Source organism: Marmota marmota, unplaced genomic scaffold, assembly GCF_001458135.2.
Source record: "Marmota marmota marmota unplaced genomic scaffold, marMar, whole genome shotgun sequence".
NCBI classification, from domain to species: Eukaryota; Metazoa; Chordata; class Mammalia; order Rodentia; family Sciuridae; genus Marmota; species Marmota marmota.
This window is the reverse complement of record NW_025999891.1, coordinates 8375003-8388944: the sequence shown is the minus strand read 5'-3', so window position 1 is coordinate 8388944 and position 13942 is coordinate 8375003. Positions and strand designations below refer to the sequence as shown.

General features: G+C 44.9%; 1 protein-coding gene across 1 annotated transcript; it reads right to left on the bottom strand.

The window, feature by feature from the left end:
* Positions 1 to 265: 265 nt before the first annotated feature.
* LOC107155161 (C-C motif chemokine 2-like) lies at positions 266 to 13773 on the bottom strand. Its single transcript, XM_015500951.2, has 6 exons — positions 13651 to 13773; positions 12774 to 12888; positions 12255 to 12352; positions 2524 to 2652; positions 1271 to 1382; positions 266 to 851 (listed from the first exon to the last, which is right to left on the bottom strand). Exons 1-6 carry the CDS (start codon positions 13724 to 13726, stop codon positions 743 to 745), a joined length of 639 nt encoding a protein of 212 aa, XP_015356437.1. The 5' UTR covers positions 13727 to 13773; the 3' UTR covers positions 266 to 742.
* Between the last annotated feature and the right edge of the window lie 169 nt (positions 13774 to 13942).

Genomic DNA, 13942 nt, shown 5'->3' with positions numbered 1-13942 from the left:
GGGCAAGTTTGAAGTGGGTGAGGAAAAGAATTTGGCGGCGGGTGGGGTGGGGCGCTCCTGCAGAGTAAGTGACTAAACTAACCTTAGTCTGGGAAATGGTGCTGGGGGCAGAAATCCGAGAGTCAGCATGGGCCTTGAGTCTCATTGAAGATCAGCCAAACCAAAGGGTCATTTGCTTCACAACCAGACCTTACACCGCACAGCTGTCTTTACCACCCCCCCCAGCTCAGTGTGAATCTCCCTCCCATATCAAAATACACAACCGTTTACCGTAATGAAATTTATATTTATCTTATATATTGCTTTAACAATATTTAACTTTCATTGAACATTGTGAATTAAACTTAGGTTTGTGAGAGCAATGTCCTCCTAAAAATACACAGCATTTCACAATGATCATCTTTTCCAGGACCCTTACAAGATTCCAGGGAGGTAGGCAGGAGAGGAGTCTCATTGTTCACCCTCACAGGGGAACTAGCTGGGGCTCACAGAGGGTGAGGGATCTGCTCAGAGCTTTACATTTAAAAAATGACATATTCATTCTTAAACATTCATAGAAGATACATTAAAAAAAATTCCAATAACTTAAATATAATATGTTTTTAATTACATAATAAGACCCATTCCTTTGAGTATGATAATGAGATTATTTCAGAATGCATCATAGGAAGGGAAGCTGAATCCAGCATTTCTCCATCTCTGAATTTCGTCTCAGTCTCTGGTTTAGTCTCCAAATTGGTGATTACTGTGGCGTCAGAGTTTGGAGTTTTTGGTCCAGGTACTTGATGGCGTCCTTGACCCACTTCTGCTTGGGGTCAGCACAGAACTCCTTGTCCTGTTTGGTCTTGAAGCTATGGGAAGGGAGGAAGAAATTAGAACGATTCTCCTTGAACTTGAATCTCTGCCCATTGAATTCTGCACCCTCTGGGATCATCTGTTACGGATCTTTTTGCTAATGGGGTTGCTGGGTTATTTGCTAAAGGGGTAGTTGTGGAAGAACAAAAGGGGGCAAAGGAAGGATGGGACTCTGGGGTAGGCTGCTGCCCTTGAAGGCCCCGTAAAACCATCTTTTCTCTTACTCCAAGGACCAAGTCTACCCTGAACAAGCTCCCGTGCAGGGAACGGAGGGTGAATGTTTTCTGTTGGGAAAATTCATGGATTAGATTACAAACTGAGCCTGTGACTCCAAGGAATTCTGACGCAGTTCTTCTTGACTCGGTGCCCTGGGCAGGAGTTTTGGTCTGGGGGAGGGTGAGCTCATTCTACTCACATCACGGCTTTCTGGGGACACTTGCTGCCGGTGATCTTTCTGTAGCTCTCCAGGCGCTGAATGGAGAACTTCTTGTTTGCCACGGCAAAGCAGCAGGTAGTGGGGACAGAAGCTGAATTTGAGAAGAGGGAAAGAAAAACAGAAAGAATGAGCCACTCATGGTAAGTGAGGATTTTCAAGCATGACTTTGTAGAGACAGAAAGAAGTTAGGAGAAAGTGAGGACGTGGAAGAGGTGGAGGCTCCTTCATTCACCGTGAAAGGTTCTGCCTCTACCTTGACACAGATCCCTCCATATGGTGGGAACCTATCACCTCTGCCAAGAATACAGAAAAACTTGATCAAGGTGCTAAGTTCCCACTCTTTCCTGATGAGAAGCCACCTGGCTTTGTGATGGTCACAAGAATGTCCTGCAAATATTCTCAGTTCTCTGCTTTCTGGACTCAGGAGAGACTGACACTTCTTGACCACTCTTTTGGGGTTGGAGCCATTACTAGTTTTGACCAATAAGGGAGAAGATGGAGGGACCTGTGTCATTTCTAAGCAGACATGTATTGCCACTGAAGCTCCTTAAGAGCTTTTCTTCTTCATCACCTTAACTGGTTTAGGGTCCTGAGGATGTAGTTAGAATCCTGAGCCCATGCATTACCGACATTTGGTTATAAATGAGAAATTGACCCTTTTTGAGTGAATTAATTGTATTAGGCCATGGATAATCAGGATTGTTTGTTACTGCGGCATGCATGAGCTTATTGAAACTAATACACTAATACTTCTTCAGAGGATGGGAAGATGAGTTATGGCCCAAACATCTAGATATGCTCCCCAAGCAGATTCAAAATGAATCACCTTGAGAGGGTGCCCTGGGACCTCACCCCCTTCTAACCCATGTTTCTGAAAGCTGTCTTGGAGTCTAGCAAAACTTCTAGGCTTGAATCAACAGATTTATCCCCCTTTACTACTATCAAAAATGCCCACCATGCCACACCAAATCCTGTGAGGACAGCTGGTCAGGGATGCACCCAGCATCCGTCAATGCTCACGACAAAGAAAGAGCATGGGAACTTGCCTCAGTGGCAAGACTGCCAGTTCTGGCTCTTCCATGGACTGGATTTGGGGCTGGGAGTTCTTATCTGCTCAGAGACCTGTTTTCCCATGTTTAAAATGCAGAATTTGCAGGGAGTCTCTGACGATTCTTGCTGACCTGATGGTTCTAGAGGTGCATAGCTTTCCTGGAGGGAAAGAGGGGGCTTACCTGGCTGAGCAAGCACCTGCATGCTGAGGATGGTTGCTGCGAGCATCAGGCACAGAAGCACTGCAGAGACCTTCATGGTGGTGCAAGAGTGAGGGCTTTGGTGTGAGAGGTGGAGGTGTCGGGGTTGGTCTCAGCCTCTCTGCTCTTGTGGCTGTTCTGCCTGCTTTTATAGGGAGCAGAGTGGGTGGGAGCTTCCAGAGAAGCCCTTGCCTACACGGGGTCAGAGTCAAGTCATGTTGAAGGGAAGATTCTCAACAGCTGACCACACTCTGGCTCTTGAGAAAATTGCAAGATAGAAGGAAGCAAATTTGTGGGTGGGATTTGGCACCTGTTTTCATGAGGATTGAGAAGGAAGGGCGTATGTGATTATGAAATATTATTCCACATCTGCAGGAGAGCAAAGAAACTAACAGCATGGAAAAGCAGTGGATTTAAGAATGCCCCTTGGTCCCTGTGTTCACCTTATGATCTTCAGAGTTCGGGAAGACAGGAAGGGACCCTCAAACTTTTGCAGGGTGCTCACTCATTTGCAAATGAGCAATTGCTCAGCAGAACTTAGCTTTGCTGGGTCTGCATGACCCAGGGAGGATAGCACAAGAGAACTTCGCCCCTGTGACTTAATCCAGTGGTTATAGAATCCTAATGCCTTGGGGTTTAGTGTTAAGGACCATCAGAACAAGATCATTCCTATTGATTTTGACTGCTGGTGCCTTTTAAAATGATTCACTTAGCTGATAAAGCCCTTTTCCAAATGAAATCAAGACAAACTTCTATATATCAAATATACTATCGTGTAGTGGGTCTGTTTGCAGCAGAGGAGGTGGCCCCTGTGCCCTCATACCCCAAAGATTCAAGGAACCCAATTGGAAAAGTTTACTCCTAGTTTACTCTCACTCCCTGAGCATGCATTGCAGACAAGAAGTCTGATGGCTTGAAGACATCAAAGAAACAAGGAACACAAGAACCTATACATACTGCATTGTGTATAACATTGTGTATAACCAAGTAGGAGAGGGTGCAAGGAGGGGTATAGTCTTTATTGAGGCAATTGCAGTAATTACAGCTTGAATACTGGTTGGAGGCCCTGCCTGGCTGTTTCCTGGCTTTTCCCACACACCCCAGTATGCAATTGATTGATGGGTAAAGGTTGCACAGATAGGTGTGTTAAGAAGGGTTCCGAGAACTTGCCTTGAGTTAATAGAGGATGGTATTGCAGTTCACTGGTTATTTCTGTCATGGGCACAGGATTTAGAGAGTCCCCTTAGTGGCTTACAAGTTTTCTAAGCACCCGTCTAGAATAACTGGAATGCAATTCCCTACAAAGGGATCAAGTCGAGGCCAGAACACTTGGCCTTCCCTACTTCTTTGTTACTCAGTTCCAAATGGGATAGTCTAGTGGAGACAGTGAATCCAAGATGCCTGAGTTTGGGTGATGGCCCTGCCTCTGACAAGCTTGGAGGCCACGGTCACCACACCTATCCACACACTGCCAGGTTAAGATGGGGATAATAAACTTTCCTAACTTGGAGGGCTGTCATGTGAATCTAATGAGTTTATACACACACACACACAACTTAGAAAAGCGACCAAATCTCTGTAGGTACCGAGTAATTGGAAGTTAACAGTTTTTATTATTAGGAAATGGGGCAGATGGGGAAGGTCGGGGGTACTAGAAAGAGACTGAGAGTGTAGGCAGATGGCTTTCTCCATATGTTCTCCAAACTTCCTGTTGCCTCCAAGTAAAGACGTATGCTCGTAGGGATGGTTTCCAGGAATGAACGAGTTGCACATTTGGGAGACACGAGGGAGGTATCAGAAATTGTGTCATTAATATAAATTTGGAAGTTTCTTGACCCTCAGAGGTTCTTGGCTGACGTGGGTTAAGTATTATGTGGCCTTCGTAGGAATAATTCCATAGCTCATCTGGGAGCTGAGAAGATCCTATCAGTGAGTGACTTCCTATATTTGTATTATTCTCCCTAAGTTTTCATCTGAATTCCAGAAACTTGGTGGGTCACTCTCAAGGCACCCAAGTTCACCAGCAGCTGCTCCCTCTAGTAGCCTGGCTGTCTCTAACCTCGGGGCCGCTTGAGCTGCTGTTCTTATCTGTCTCCTTCCAGGAGGCTTCTCATTCAGCAGTGACCTGAGATGAACCTACCTCTCACTCGTCAGATTTGGTGTCTGATGAATATCAGGCCTTGGTCAGGACCCACTCTGAGATATGCGTCCCCCACGGAGAAAGCAAAATCTTGGCGTGAGAGCTTTTCAGGGAATGGTGGGAGATTAGCAGGAAAGGGTGCCAGGAATTGGGGCTCCTGGCTTTGATTCGTAATGCTCCCAATTTCCTGTGCTATGATAAAGCCAAAGACAGACTTGGAAGAGACACAGACGTTTATCCCAACACTCTCTTCGAAACAACAACCACAAAAGAGTAAAAAGCCCAGGTCGGGGGACCAGAGTCGGAGTCCTGAAGCCTATTTCATGTGTTTGGGCAGAGCTTTTTTCGGAGCCTCTGCCTTTTGACTGTGTCTTGTGACACTTTTACTGTATGTGACTCTCACCTCTGTTTTTCCTTGGGGCAAAACCAGACCCAGTAAGATCTGACTTCTGTCTATCTCAAAGGTCACAGAGGCCATGTCTGCAGTTTCTCCTCCCTTTTGGAAGAAATTACCCCATAACTCTACATTAGTCTAAGACTCCTATGAATGTGTCCAGCAAATAGCAAGTTGTCACCAAGAACACTAACCTACACAGCACATGCAAGACTCTGTAGTACTTTGTTTTCACAAGAATTGGCTTATTTTATCCTCCCAGGAAACACCCAAGTAAGTCCATTTCTAAAAGGAGAATACAGAAACTCAGAGAAGTTAAGTCTCTTCCTCTTCTGTGAAATCATTTATGAAAGCGGAGCCTGCTTCCCAGGGTTGCCTTGGGGCTTGTTTATTTGAAATATTCTTACTGTAACACCATCTCACGATCCTTTCACAGCTATGGACTCCACTCTCCTGCACAAAGGTGGGCGTGGAGGCACACAGGGCTGTAGCTATTTCGCTGGAAATAGGTCACGGGAAAGCTGGCTGACCCCTCCGGAACAGCAGCAACAATCTCAGTGGGCTCGAGGCAGCACATCTGTTTTATGAGCATGTTACAGCCAGATGTTGCTAAAGCAGCTTGTCACAAGTGCGCTCTCCCAAGGGGGGGCTCAGAGGCTCAGAGTGCATAAACTCCAGCGGTCACTTGGAATGTGTGGCCTCCAAGTTCACCCAGGCAAGAGAAGAGCGGCTTGGTCACTGTGTAGGAAATTCTAAAGAGCCAGGTGTGGAAGCAGTCAGGTCACTTCTGCCTATATGCCCTTGACGTAAGCTCATCACATGACTTCGCTGTGACTGCCAGGGACCCCCGAGGAATGAAGAGGAAGCACATGAGCACCTGGTGAGGACAAACAGTTTCTATCGCAGTCTGTCCTCGGCTCACCTCTTAGGCATGGAGAACACAATTGACCCACTCAAAAGAGAGATGACCAAACTCCCATGGACTCATTAAATCAACCTAAGTCTATGGGATTTCTTCTCGGAGGCTTTTGGATGAGGATATGGACCCACCTTGTCCGGTGACCTGGGTACTAAAGGGACAGGTTATTTATATCGAATGCAGCTTGTTTTCAAAGGCCAGAGTACTTGCAACCAGGGCCATCCCTGGGGTGGGGTTGAACTCTGTACCAATCCTGTGACCCTCAGGCAGATGTTATAAAAGTCCTCCCCCGCTTCCACTAGGCTTGGTTCCCCTTTCTGGGGAAGCTCTCTGTCTTTTTGATCCTGACTCCCTGCTTGCCCTGTGGAGGCCCCCCTCATTTCCCATTCTTCCCCTTGGGTGCCTCTGAAGTGTGCGGAAGAGAACCTGCTCCTCTAGGGGGCTCTGCAGCCTCTGAGGACTGCTCGCTGAGCTTGGAGTTGATTTTCATTTTGAATTGTCAATGCCTTTTTTTTTTTTTTGGTCCAGGCTCACTTGTGGTTTCAGGATTATTCTCTTAATACCTAACAGGTTTCTCATCTGTTTGTACCCAGTCACCTCTATGTGTATATTATGCCATCTGTCACAGTTCAAGTTTCTTACCAGATGTACTTCTCAAATTACTTCTCTGTGTTCTGTTCTCTCTCTCTCTCTCTCTCTCTCTCTCTCTCTCTCTCTCTCTCTCTCCTGAATGAGGCTGTTAGGCTTGAAACATCAGTTTTTTTTCTGGACTTGTATTGCTGAATTTCAAAAAATTCTTGAATATCTTCCTCTTAATGTTTGGAACCAAGACACAGATTGCTTTTCCAACAGTGTTAAGACCTTGAATTTGTAGATGTTATTCTCTCTCCCCACCCCCTTTTTCTATTTCAAGAACAAGAGATTTTTTTTTTTCCTCTGAGCTCTTCTCCTATGGCCTTGACAAATTCAGACATAAACAACCAACATACTATTAATATATATTTTCAAATTCCTCTCTGCAGCTAGAGTTTTAGCAGACAGGACCTGACAGCTTTGACAGTTTGTAACATGAACCTTCATCTTTTCAACCTGAGAAGTCAGCTTCCTCATGGCCTGCAGTCCGAAGTCTAGTCAGGGTTTTCATGGCAGCACTTGACCGTGGTCCCAGGTCCCCTGTTGTTCAGGATTAAGCGAGGCTCCCATCTTCAGCGGCTTCACACCACCAATGTTCTTTTCTCTCATCACGGTTCAAGGTAGACCTGGTGGCTGTCCCCAGAGAGATGGACTGCTTCCACCTGGAAGCTGGACTTCATGGAACATTTCTCCCAAGGCTACCGTGATGGGGGGAGAGAAGGCTGGAAATGTAAGTTGTTGTAGGGACTAGATGTGGAAGTGTCTTACATCATTTAGATGCTCACCCAATTGATTGTATATAATTAAGTCATGTGGACTCCCAAGTAAATGCAGTTTTTAAAATTTTAATGTCTTAAAATTTAATTTGTTATTACTTTTATTATTATTATTTTGGTACTGGGGATTGAACCCAGGGGGTGCTTAACCACTGAGCCACATCCCCAACCCTTTTAATTTTTTTAAATTGATTTATTTATCTTAAATAGGTATCTATGACAGCAGAATGCATTTTGATTCATTGTATGCAATTGCAGCCCAACTTTACATTTCTATGGTTGTACACGACGTAGCGTAGCGTCAGCTCAATTCACAATAGCTAAACTGTGGAAGCAACCTAGATGCCTTTCAATAGATGAAGGGATAAAGAAACTGTGGTATATATACACAATGGACTATTAATCCGCATTAAAATAGAATAAAATTATGGCATTTGTAGGCAAATGGATGGAGTTGGAAAATACAATGCTAAGTGAAGAAAGCCAATCCCCAAAACCCAAAGGCCGAATGTTCTTTGATAAATGGATGCTGATCCATAACAGGGTGGGAGGGGGAAGGAATGAGAAGAATGGAGGAACTTTGATTGGGCAAAGGGGAAGGAGGGTAGGAAGGGAGCATGGGGGCAGGAAAGATGGTGGAATGAGATGGACATCATTACCCTAGGTACATGTATGACTGCACATATGTTTTTTTATCTTGAGGCAGGATCTTGCTACATTGCTTAAGGTCTCGTTAAGTTGCTGAGGCTGGCTTTGAACTTGTGATCCTCCTGCCTCAGCTTCCCGAGTCACTGGGATTACAGGTGAGTGCTGCTGTGCCAGGATTTTAATTTTTATTTTTCATTGGTTCTTTTTAGTCATACATAACATTGGGACTCATTTTGACATGATTATAAAAGCATGAAATAAAGTTTGCTCTCAGTCCCCAGAACTTCCCCTTTCTCTCCCCTCCTCCCTTCTCCGTTCCCTTCCCTCTTCTGATTTTTCTGTTATTTACTTAGTTTTTAACAGTGTCTTGTGGGTGTACATAATGGTGAGACTCACTGTGGTATATTAATATATGAGCATAGGAAAGTTAGGTCAGGTTCATTCCGCTGTTCTTCCCTGTTCCATCCCTCCTCCCTCCCCCTCAATCCCCTTGCATTATTCCATGGAACTTTTTTTTCTATTTTGATGGAATTCTCCCTTTCCCTTTCCTTTTATCCTCCACCCCTTATTTTGAACTAGCCTCCCCATATCAGAGAACACATTCAACCTTTGACTTTCTAGGTCTGGCTTGTTTCATTTAGCATAATAGTCTCCAGTTCCATCCATTTTTGGCAAATGCCATATTTTTTTTTCTTCTTTATGGCCGAATAATACTCTATTGTGTACATATACCACATTTTTAAAATCCGTTCATCTGTTGACGGACACCTAGGTTAGTTACATAGCTTGGCTGTTGTAAATTGTGCTACTATAAATACTGATGTGGCTATATCCCTGTAGTATACTAATTTTAAATCTTTGTGATAAATATACCAGGAGTGGGATAGCTGGGTCATATGGTATTCCATTTCTAGCTTTTTGAGGAATCTCCATACTGCTTTTCAGAGTGGTTGCACTAATTTTCAGTCCCACCAACAACGTATGAGTGTACCTTCTATTCCACATTCTTGCCAATACATATTATTATTTATATTCTTTTTTATTAAAATTTTGGGTTTTTTTTAGTTGTAGTTGGACACAAAACCTTTATTTTATTTTTATTTGGTGCTGAGGATGGACCCCAGCACCCGAAACATGCTAGGCGCTGGGCTCTTCCACTGAGCCACAACCCCAGCCCCAATTATTTATATTCTTGATAATTGCCATTCTGACCAGAGTGAAATGACATTCCAATGTAGTTTTTTTCCCCCTAATTGCTAGAGACATTGAATTTTTTTAATGCATTTTTTGGCCATTTGTAGTTCCTCTTTTGAGAAGGGTCTGTTTAATTCCTTTGCCCATTTATTAATTGGGGTTATTTGGCCTTTTTTGATGTTAATATTTTTTAGTTCTTTTTATATTCTGCATATTAATGCACTTTCTAAGGGGCAGGTGGCAGAGATCATCTCCCATTCTGTAGGCTCTGTTTTCACACTCTTAATTTGCTGTGCAGGAGCTTTTAAATTTGATTCTATCCCACTTGCTGCTTTGGGGTTCAATTCTGGCACTTTAGAAGTCTGGTTAAGAAAGTTGGTTCCTGTGTCAACATGTTGGAGCATTGGGCCTACGTTTTCTTACAGCAGGTGCAGGGTTTCTGGTCTAATGCATAGTTCTTTGATCTACTTTGATTTGAGTTTTATGCAGGGTGTGAGAGAAGGGTTAAATTTCATTCTGCTACCTATGGATTTCCAGTTTTCCTAGCACCAGTTGTTGAAGAGGATACCTTTTCTCCAATGTATGTTTTTGGCAACTTTGTCTAGTATCAGATAACTGTATACATGTGGGTTTGTCTCTGTGTCTCCTATTCTATTCTGTTGGTCTCTAAGCCTGTTTTAGTGCTAGTTCCCTGCTGTTTTTGTTACTGTATCTCTGCAGTAATTTCAGATCAGGTATTGTGATGTCTCCAGCAAGACGGTGGGTTGCACACCGAGGGTCAGCTCACACACGACACACTGCCTGTAACGATGCTAATAAAAAGTCTCTTTCTTAAAAAAAAAAAAAGACTCTTTTTGCTCAGTATTGCTTTCACTGCTCTGGGTCTCTTATTTTTCCAAATGAATTTTAGAACTGCTTTGTCTAGTTCTGTGAAAAATGCTGTTGGTATTTTGGTGGGTTTTGCATTAAATCTATATAACGCTTTTGGTAGTGTGGCCATGTTGATAATATTCATTCTGCCTGTCCAAGAACATGGGAGGTCTTTCCATCTTCTAAGGTTGTCTTCATCTTCTTCAGTGTTCTCAAATTCTCATTGTGAGGTGCTTCACATCCATCATTAGATTAATTCCCAAGTATTTCATCATGTTGGAGAACGTGTGAGAGCCCATGGATGTCGGGCATTTACATTCACTATTACCTTAGGACTGGTGCGTGCCTAACCACCTCGTCTAGCAGGTGGGAAAGGTCAAGCAAAAGGCAGGGAAAAATGATTTAATGGGAATTTTTGCAGCGGTGACCAAAAGACCTGTCAAGAATGATTTTATAGGAGGAAAAGTTTGTATGGCACTTACAGGTTTCAGAGGTCTCAGTCCATAGAAAGCCAACTCCATTGCTCTCTGTGTCTGAGTGAGGCAGAACATCAGGGCAGATGGTGTGAAGGAGGAGAGCAGCTCAGGAATTGGGAAGCAGAGAGAGAGAGAGCTGCACTTTCCAGGGACAAAATATGTACATTAAAGACACAAACCCCCATGCACCACCTCCTCCGGATTCACCCTACCTATCTAGAGTTACCACCCAGTTAATCTATGTCAGTGGAGTAATGCAGTGATTAGGTTAAAGCTCTCATAACCCAATCATATTTCCTTTAAAACTTTCTTGCATTGTTTTACATATGAGATTTGGGGGAAATCTCGTATCCAAATCGTAACAAAAAGGCACACTTCTTTGTCTAAGTCAGTGGGCAAGTCCAGAGAGTACATTAATCCAATAGAGAGAAAATAAGGCAACTTCAGAGTGGCCCCCAGACATGACAAAGATCTTAATAAAAAGCAGCACCTTCCTCACCCAGCACTCCGTATCAGAATCTTTGGTGATGGTGCTGCACATTTGTATTTTTCCAAGTGTCTAAGTGATGTTGAGGTCCATAAGAGAGCCATCCATCTACTGCAATCTCTATGGGCCCAGTCAGGTAAGTAACTTTCCCAAGTTTACTAGGCACATTAGTGGTGCAACCCGTCTAATCATGGAATCCCTCTGTTCCTGAAAACCCTGTCTCCAAGAACCTCTGTTGCAAGCTGTCAAGGATTTGTCAGTGCTATCTGTTGGGGTGCAGGGTCACCTCCCTCCTGCTTCTCCCTAATCTGCAGAGATGGAAACTTTTTTTTTTTTAAGATACCTGGCTCCAGATGCAGAAGGGATTTCTCAGTGCAAGTGATGTTTGTGATAGTCTGGATTGGGTGATTGAATACAAGTGGACAACCAGCCTGCCAGGAGTCTGATGCAATAAATGAGGGGAGATACTTTTGTGATGGAGAGAAAAGCAACAATTTGAGAAAGGAAGAAAGGCGTCTAAGCCAACAGCTAAAGCTGAAGGGTGTCAGATGGAGCTGTGGAGTTGTCTTAGCCTGGCCCCAGCCTGCCCGACTCTCTTGTACCAGTCATCTTGTGGATGACATGTCCCCAGGGGAAAGCCCTGAGGCTACCTATTCTTTTTTCTTTCACAGCCCAAGCCCCACCCTTGGCAACCATACCCTCCTCTTTGCCACCCCATCAGTCTCTCCAGCTTAACTTTATTCCTTAATAAGCCGTCAAAGTCAGGTTTTATACAAAAATATATTTTATGTGAAAATGCGAAAGTGATACCCACATAAATATTCCATTTTTGTAATAACGTTACGATTTCATTATCACAAAAATTTAAAAAAAAATCTTTGCATTGATTCTTGCGAGGTCCTTCATGATACTTGCAGCAAGGCAGGTTTACATTCAAAACACACCAACATCCATGACAGATTAAATTAAAATATTAATAACTTTGAAAACACGACTTAGGAAAAAAAATTATGATCCACCTCATTACACCACAACTCGCAGCCCTTCCTTAGAACTGGAATAAATTAATCTCAGAGCAATTCTCAAAACAAAAACAAAAACAAAAAAAAGGGCAGAGGATGCAGATGAGTTGCTCCTCCAGTCCCAGCCTGGTTTCTGTTCAGGCATAAGCCGTTCAAGGGTCTTGGGTTTTCTTGCCCAGGTGTTTGATGGCGTCCTTGACCCACTGCTGATTGGAGTCAGCACAGATCTCCTTGTTCAGTTTGGTCTTGAAGCTGTGGGGGAGAAAGGGCTCCATCAGATGGGTCACCCTGAGGAACCCACTGGATACCTAACCTTCCTGGTCCCTGAGCTCCAGGTGGAGGGGATTGCCCTGGGATGGAGGAGGTGGAAGGCAGAGGAAGGGCCTGCAGTGGGGAGAGGTGGCAGCAGCTGCTTTTGTGGACCCAGAAGAAACCCCCTTGTCTGGATAAAGGGACCAAGCTCTGAACTGAAGCCTGGAAAGGGAGCAGGTAGTGGAAGTCACTTTCCTTGGTGGGACTCCCCTTTTCCACTGGGAAAGTTCTGAGATTCTGTGGGAGATGCTCTAAGCATCTGAGTGTTTGGCTCCAACTCAGTTGGATAACGCTTCTCCCCGCCGCCCCAGGGAAGGACTTAGGGCTCAGGGTTGAAGGTGGTTGATCAGAGGCCACTCACATCACAGCTTCCCTGGGACAGTTGCTGCTGGTGATCCTGGTGTAACTCTTCAGTTTCTGCAAGGAGATCTTCTTTTTCCGGGTTTCATAGCAGCAGGTGGAGATGTTGATCCCATCTGCAATGCAACAGGAAAAGGCTCAGGACAGTGAGTGCTGGGTCATTCTGGAAGTGATGCAAGGGATGGTAGGAAGGAGTCAGTGGGAAGGGAAAAGTTGAGAATAGAAACTGCCCATCCCAAGTCGGATGTGTCTGAGGTATCCTGTAAACGCTCTCCATGTCATGGGCTATGAAACGGGAACAGGTCCTCACCAACTGACAGGGACAAGAGAAACTGACGAACACTATGGTTGTTGCTGGGAGGAGCTGAGATAATAAGCCAATCCCCTGTAGTAAGGGGACTCATAACTTAGGCTCTGAGAAATCTGTGCCTGCAGGTGAGCTTCGGGGATACCAGCCATCTCTGCAGGGCCTCTGTCTCTGGAAGCTGGGCTGGGGGATGCACAGACCAGGTTCTGGGTCTCCTTCCTGCCTCCCCTGTATCTGGAAATACCCTGCAGGCCACCACCAGGAGGCCCCTCTCTTTGGATCACCCAGGATTACTGACAGCCCCTGGGCAGTAACTCTGGGCAGTAGCTCTGGGCATGTTTCCAGAGCTCGAGTCCTGGAAGGAGCTGGAGTTGGTCCAGAGCTGGGAATCTAGCTCAGGCTCTGCTCAGCAGCAGCTGTGTGATTGGGCTCACTCCCGGCCTTCTCTGAGTTGCCTGATCTTAGAAAAGCAGCTGCTAAGGTGAGACAATGGGTACCCTCTGGGATGTACTGGGCATGATGTCCCAGAGATGGGGTGATGTGTTTCAGGGTGGAGGGGGCAGGGTCTTACCTGGCTGAGCAAGCGTGGGAATGCAGAAGGCGGCTACTGTGAGCATCAGGCACAGAAGAGCTGCAGAGACCTTCATGGTGAGGATGAGAGAGAGAGCTTCAGCCTGGGAGTTGGAAGTTTCTGAGTTGTTCTCAGCTCTCTGCTCTTTGGATGGCTCTGTTTCTGCCTTTTATAGGAAGCAGACATGGAGTATAAAGGAAGGGGCGTGGAGAGAGAGCTTTGTCATTCAGAATGAATCACAGAATGAATTACACAGGATGGTGTAATATATGGGGGGGGGGGGCCAGCATGC

What these genes read in the sequence shown, in the direction of transcription:
- LOC107155161 (XM_015500951.2), bottom strand. Translation starts at nt 13,726, where the DNA reads ATGAAGGTCTCTGCAGCTCTTCTGTGCCTGATGCTCACAGTAGCCGCC. An exon ending in TGTCCCAGGGAAGCTGTGAT is followed by an intron (nt 12,353 to 12,773) that starts GTGAGTGGCCTC and finishes TCTCCCCCACAG; the next exon opens with CTTCAAGACCAAACTGAACA. An exon ending in TGTCCCCAGAAAGCCGTGAT is followed by an intron (nt 852 to 1,270) that starts GTGAGTAGAATG and finishes CCCTTCCCATAG; the next exon opens with CTTCAAGACCAAACAGGACA.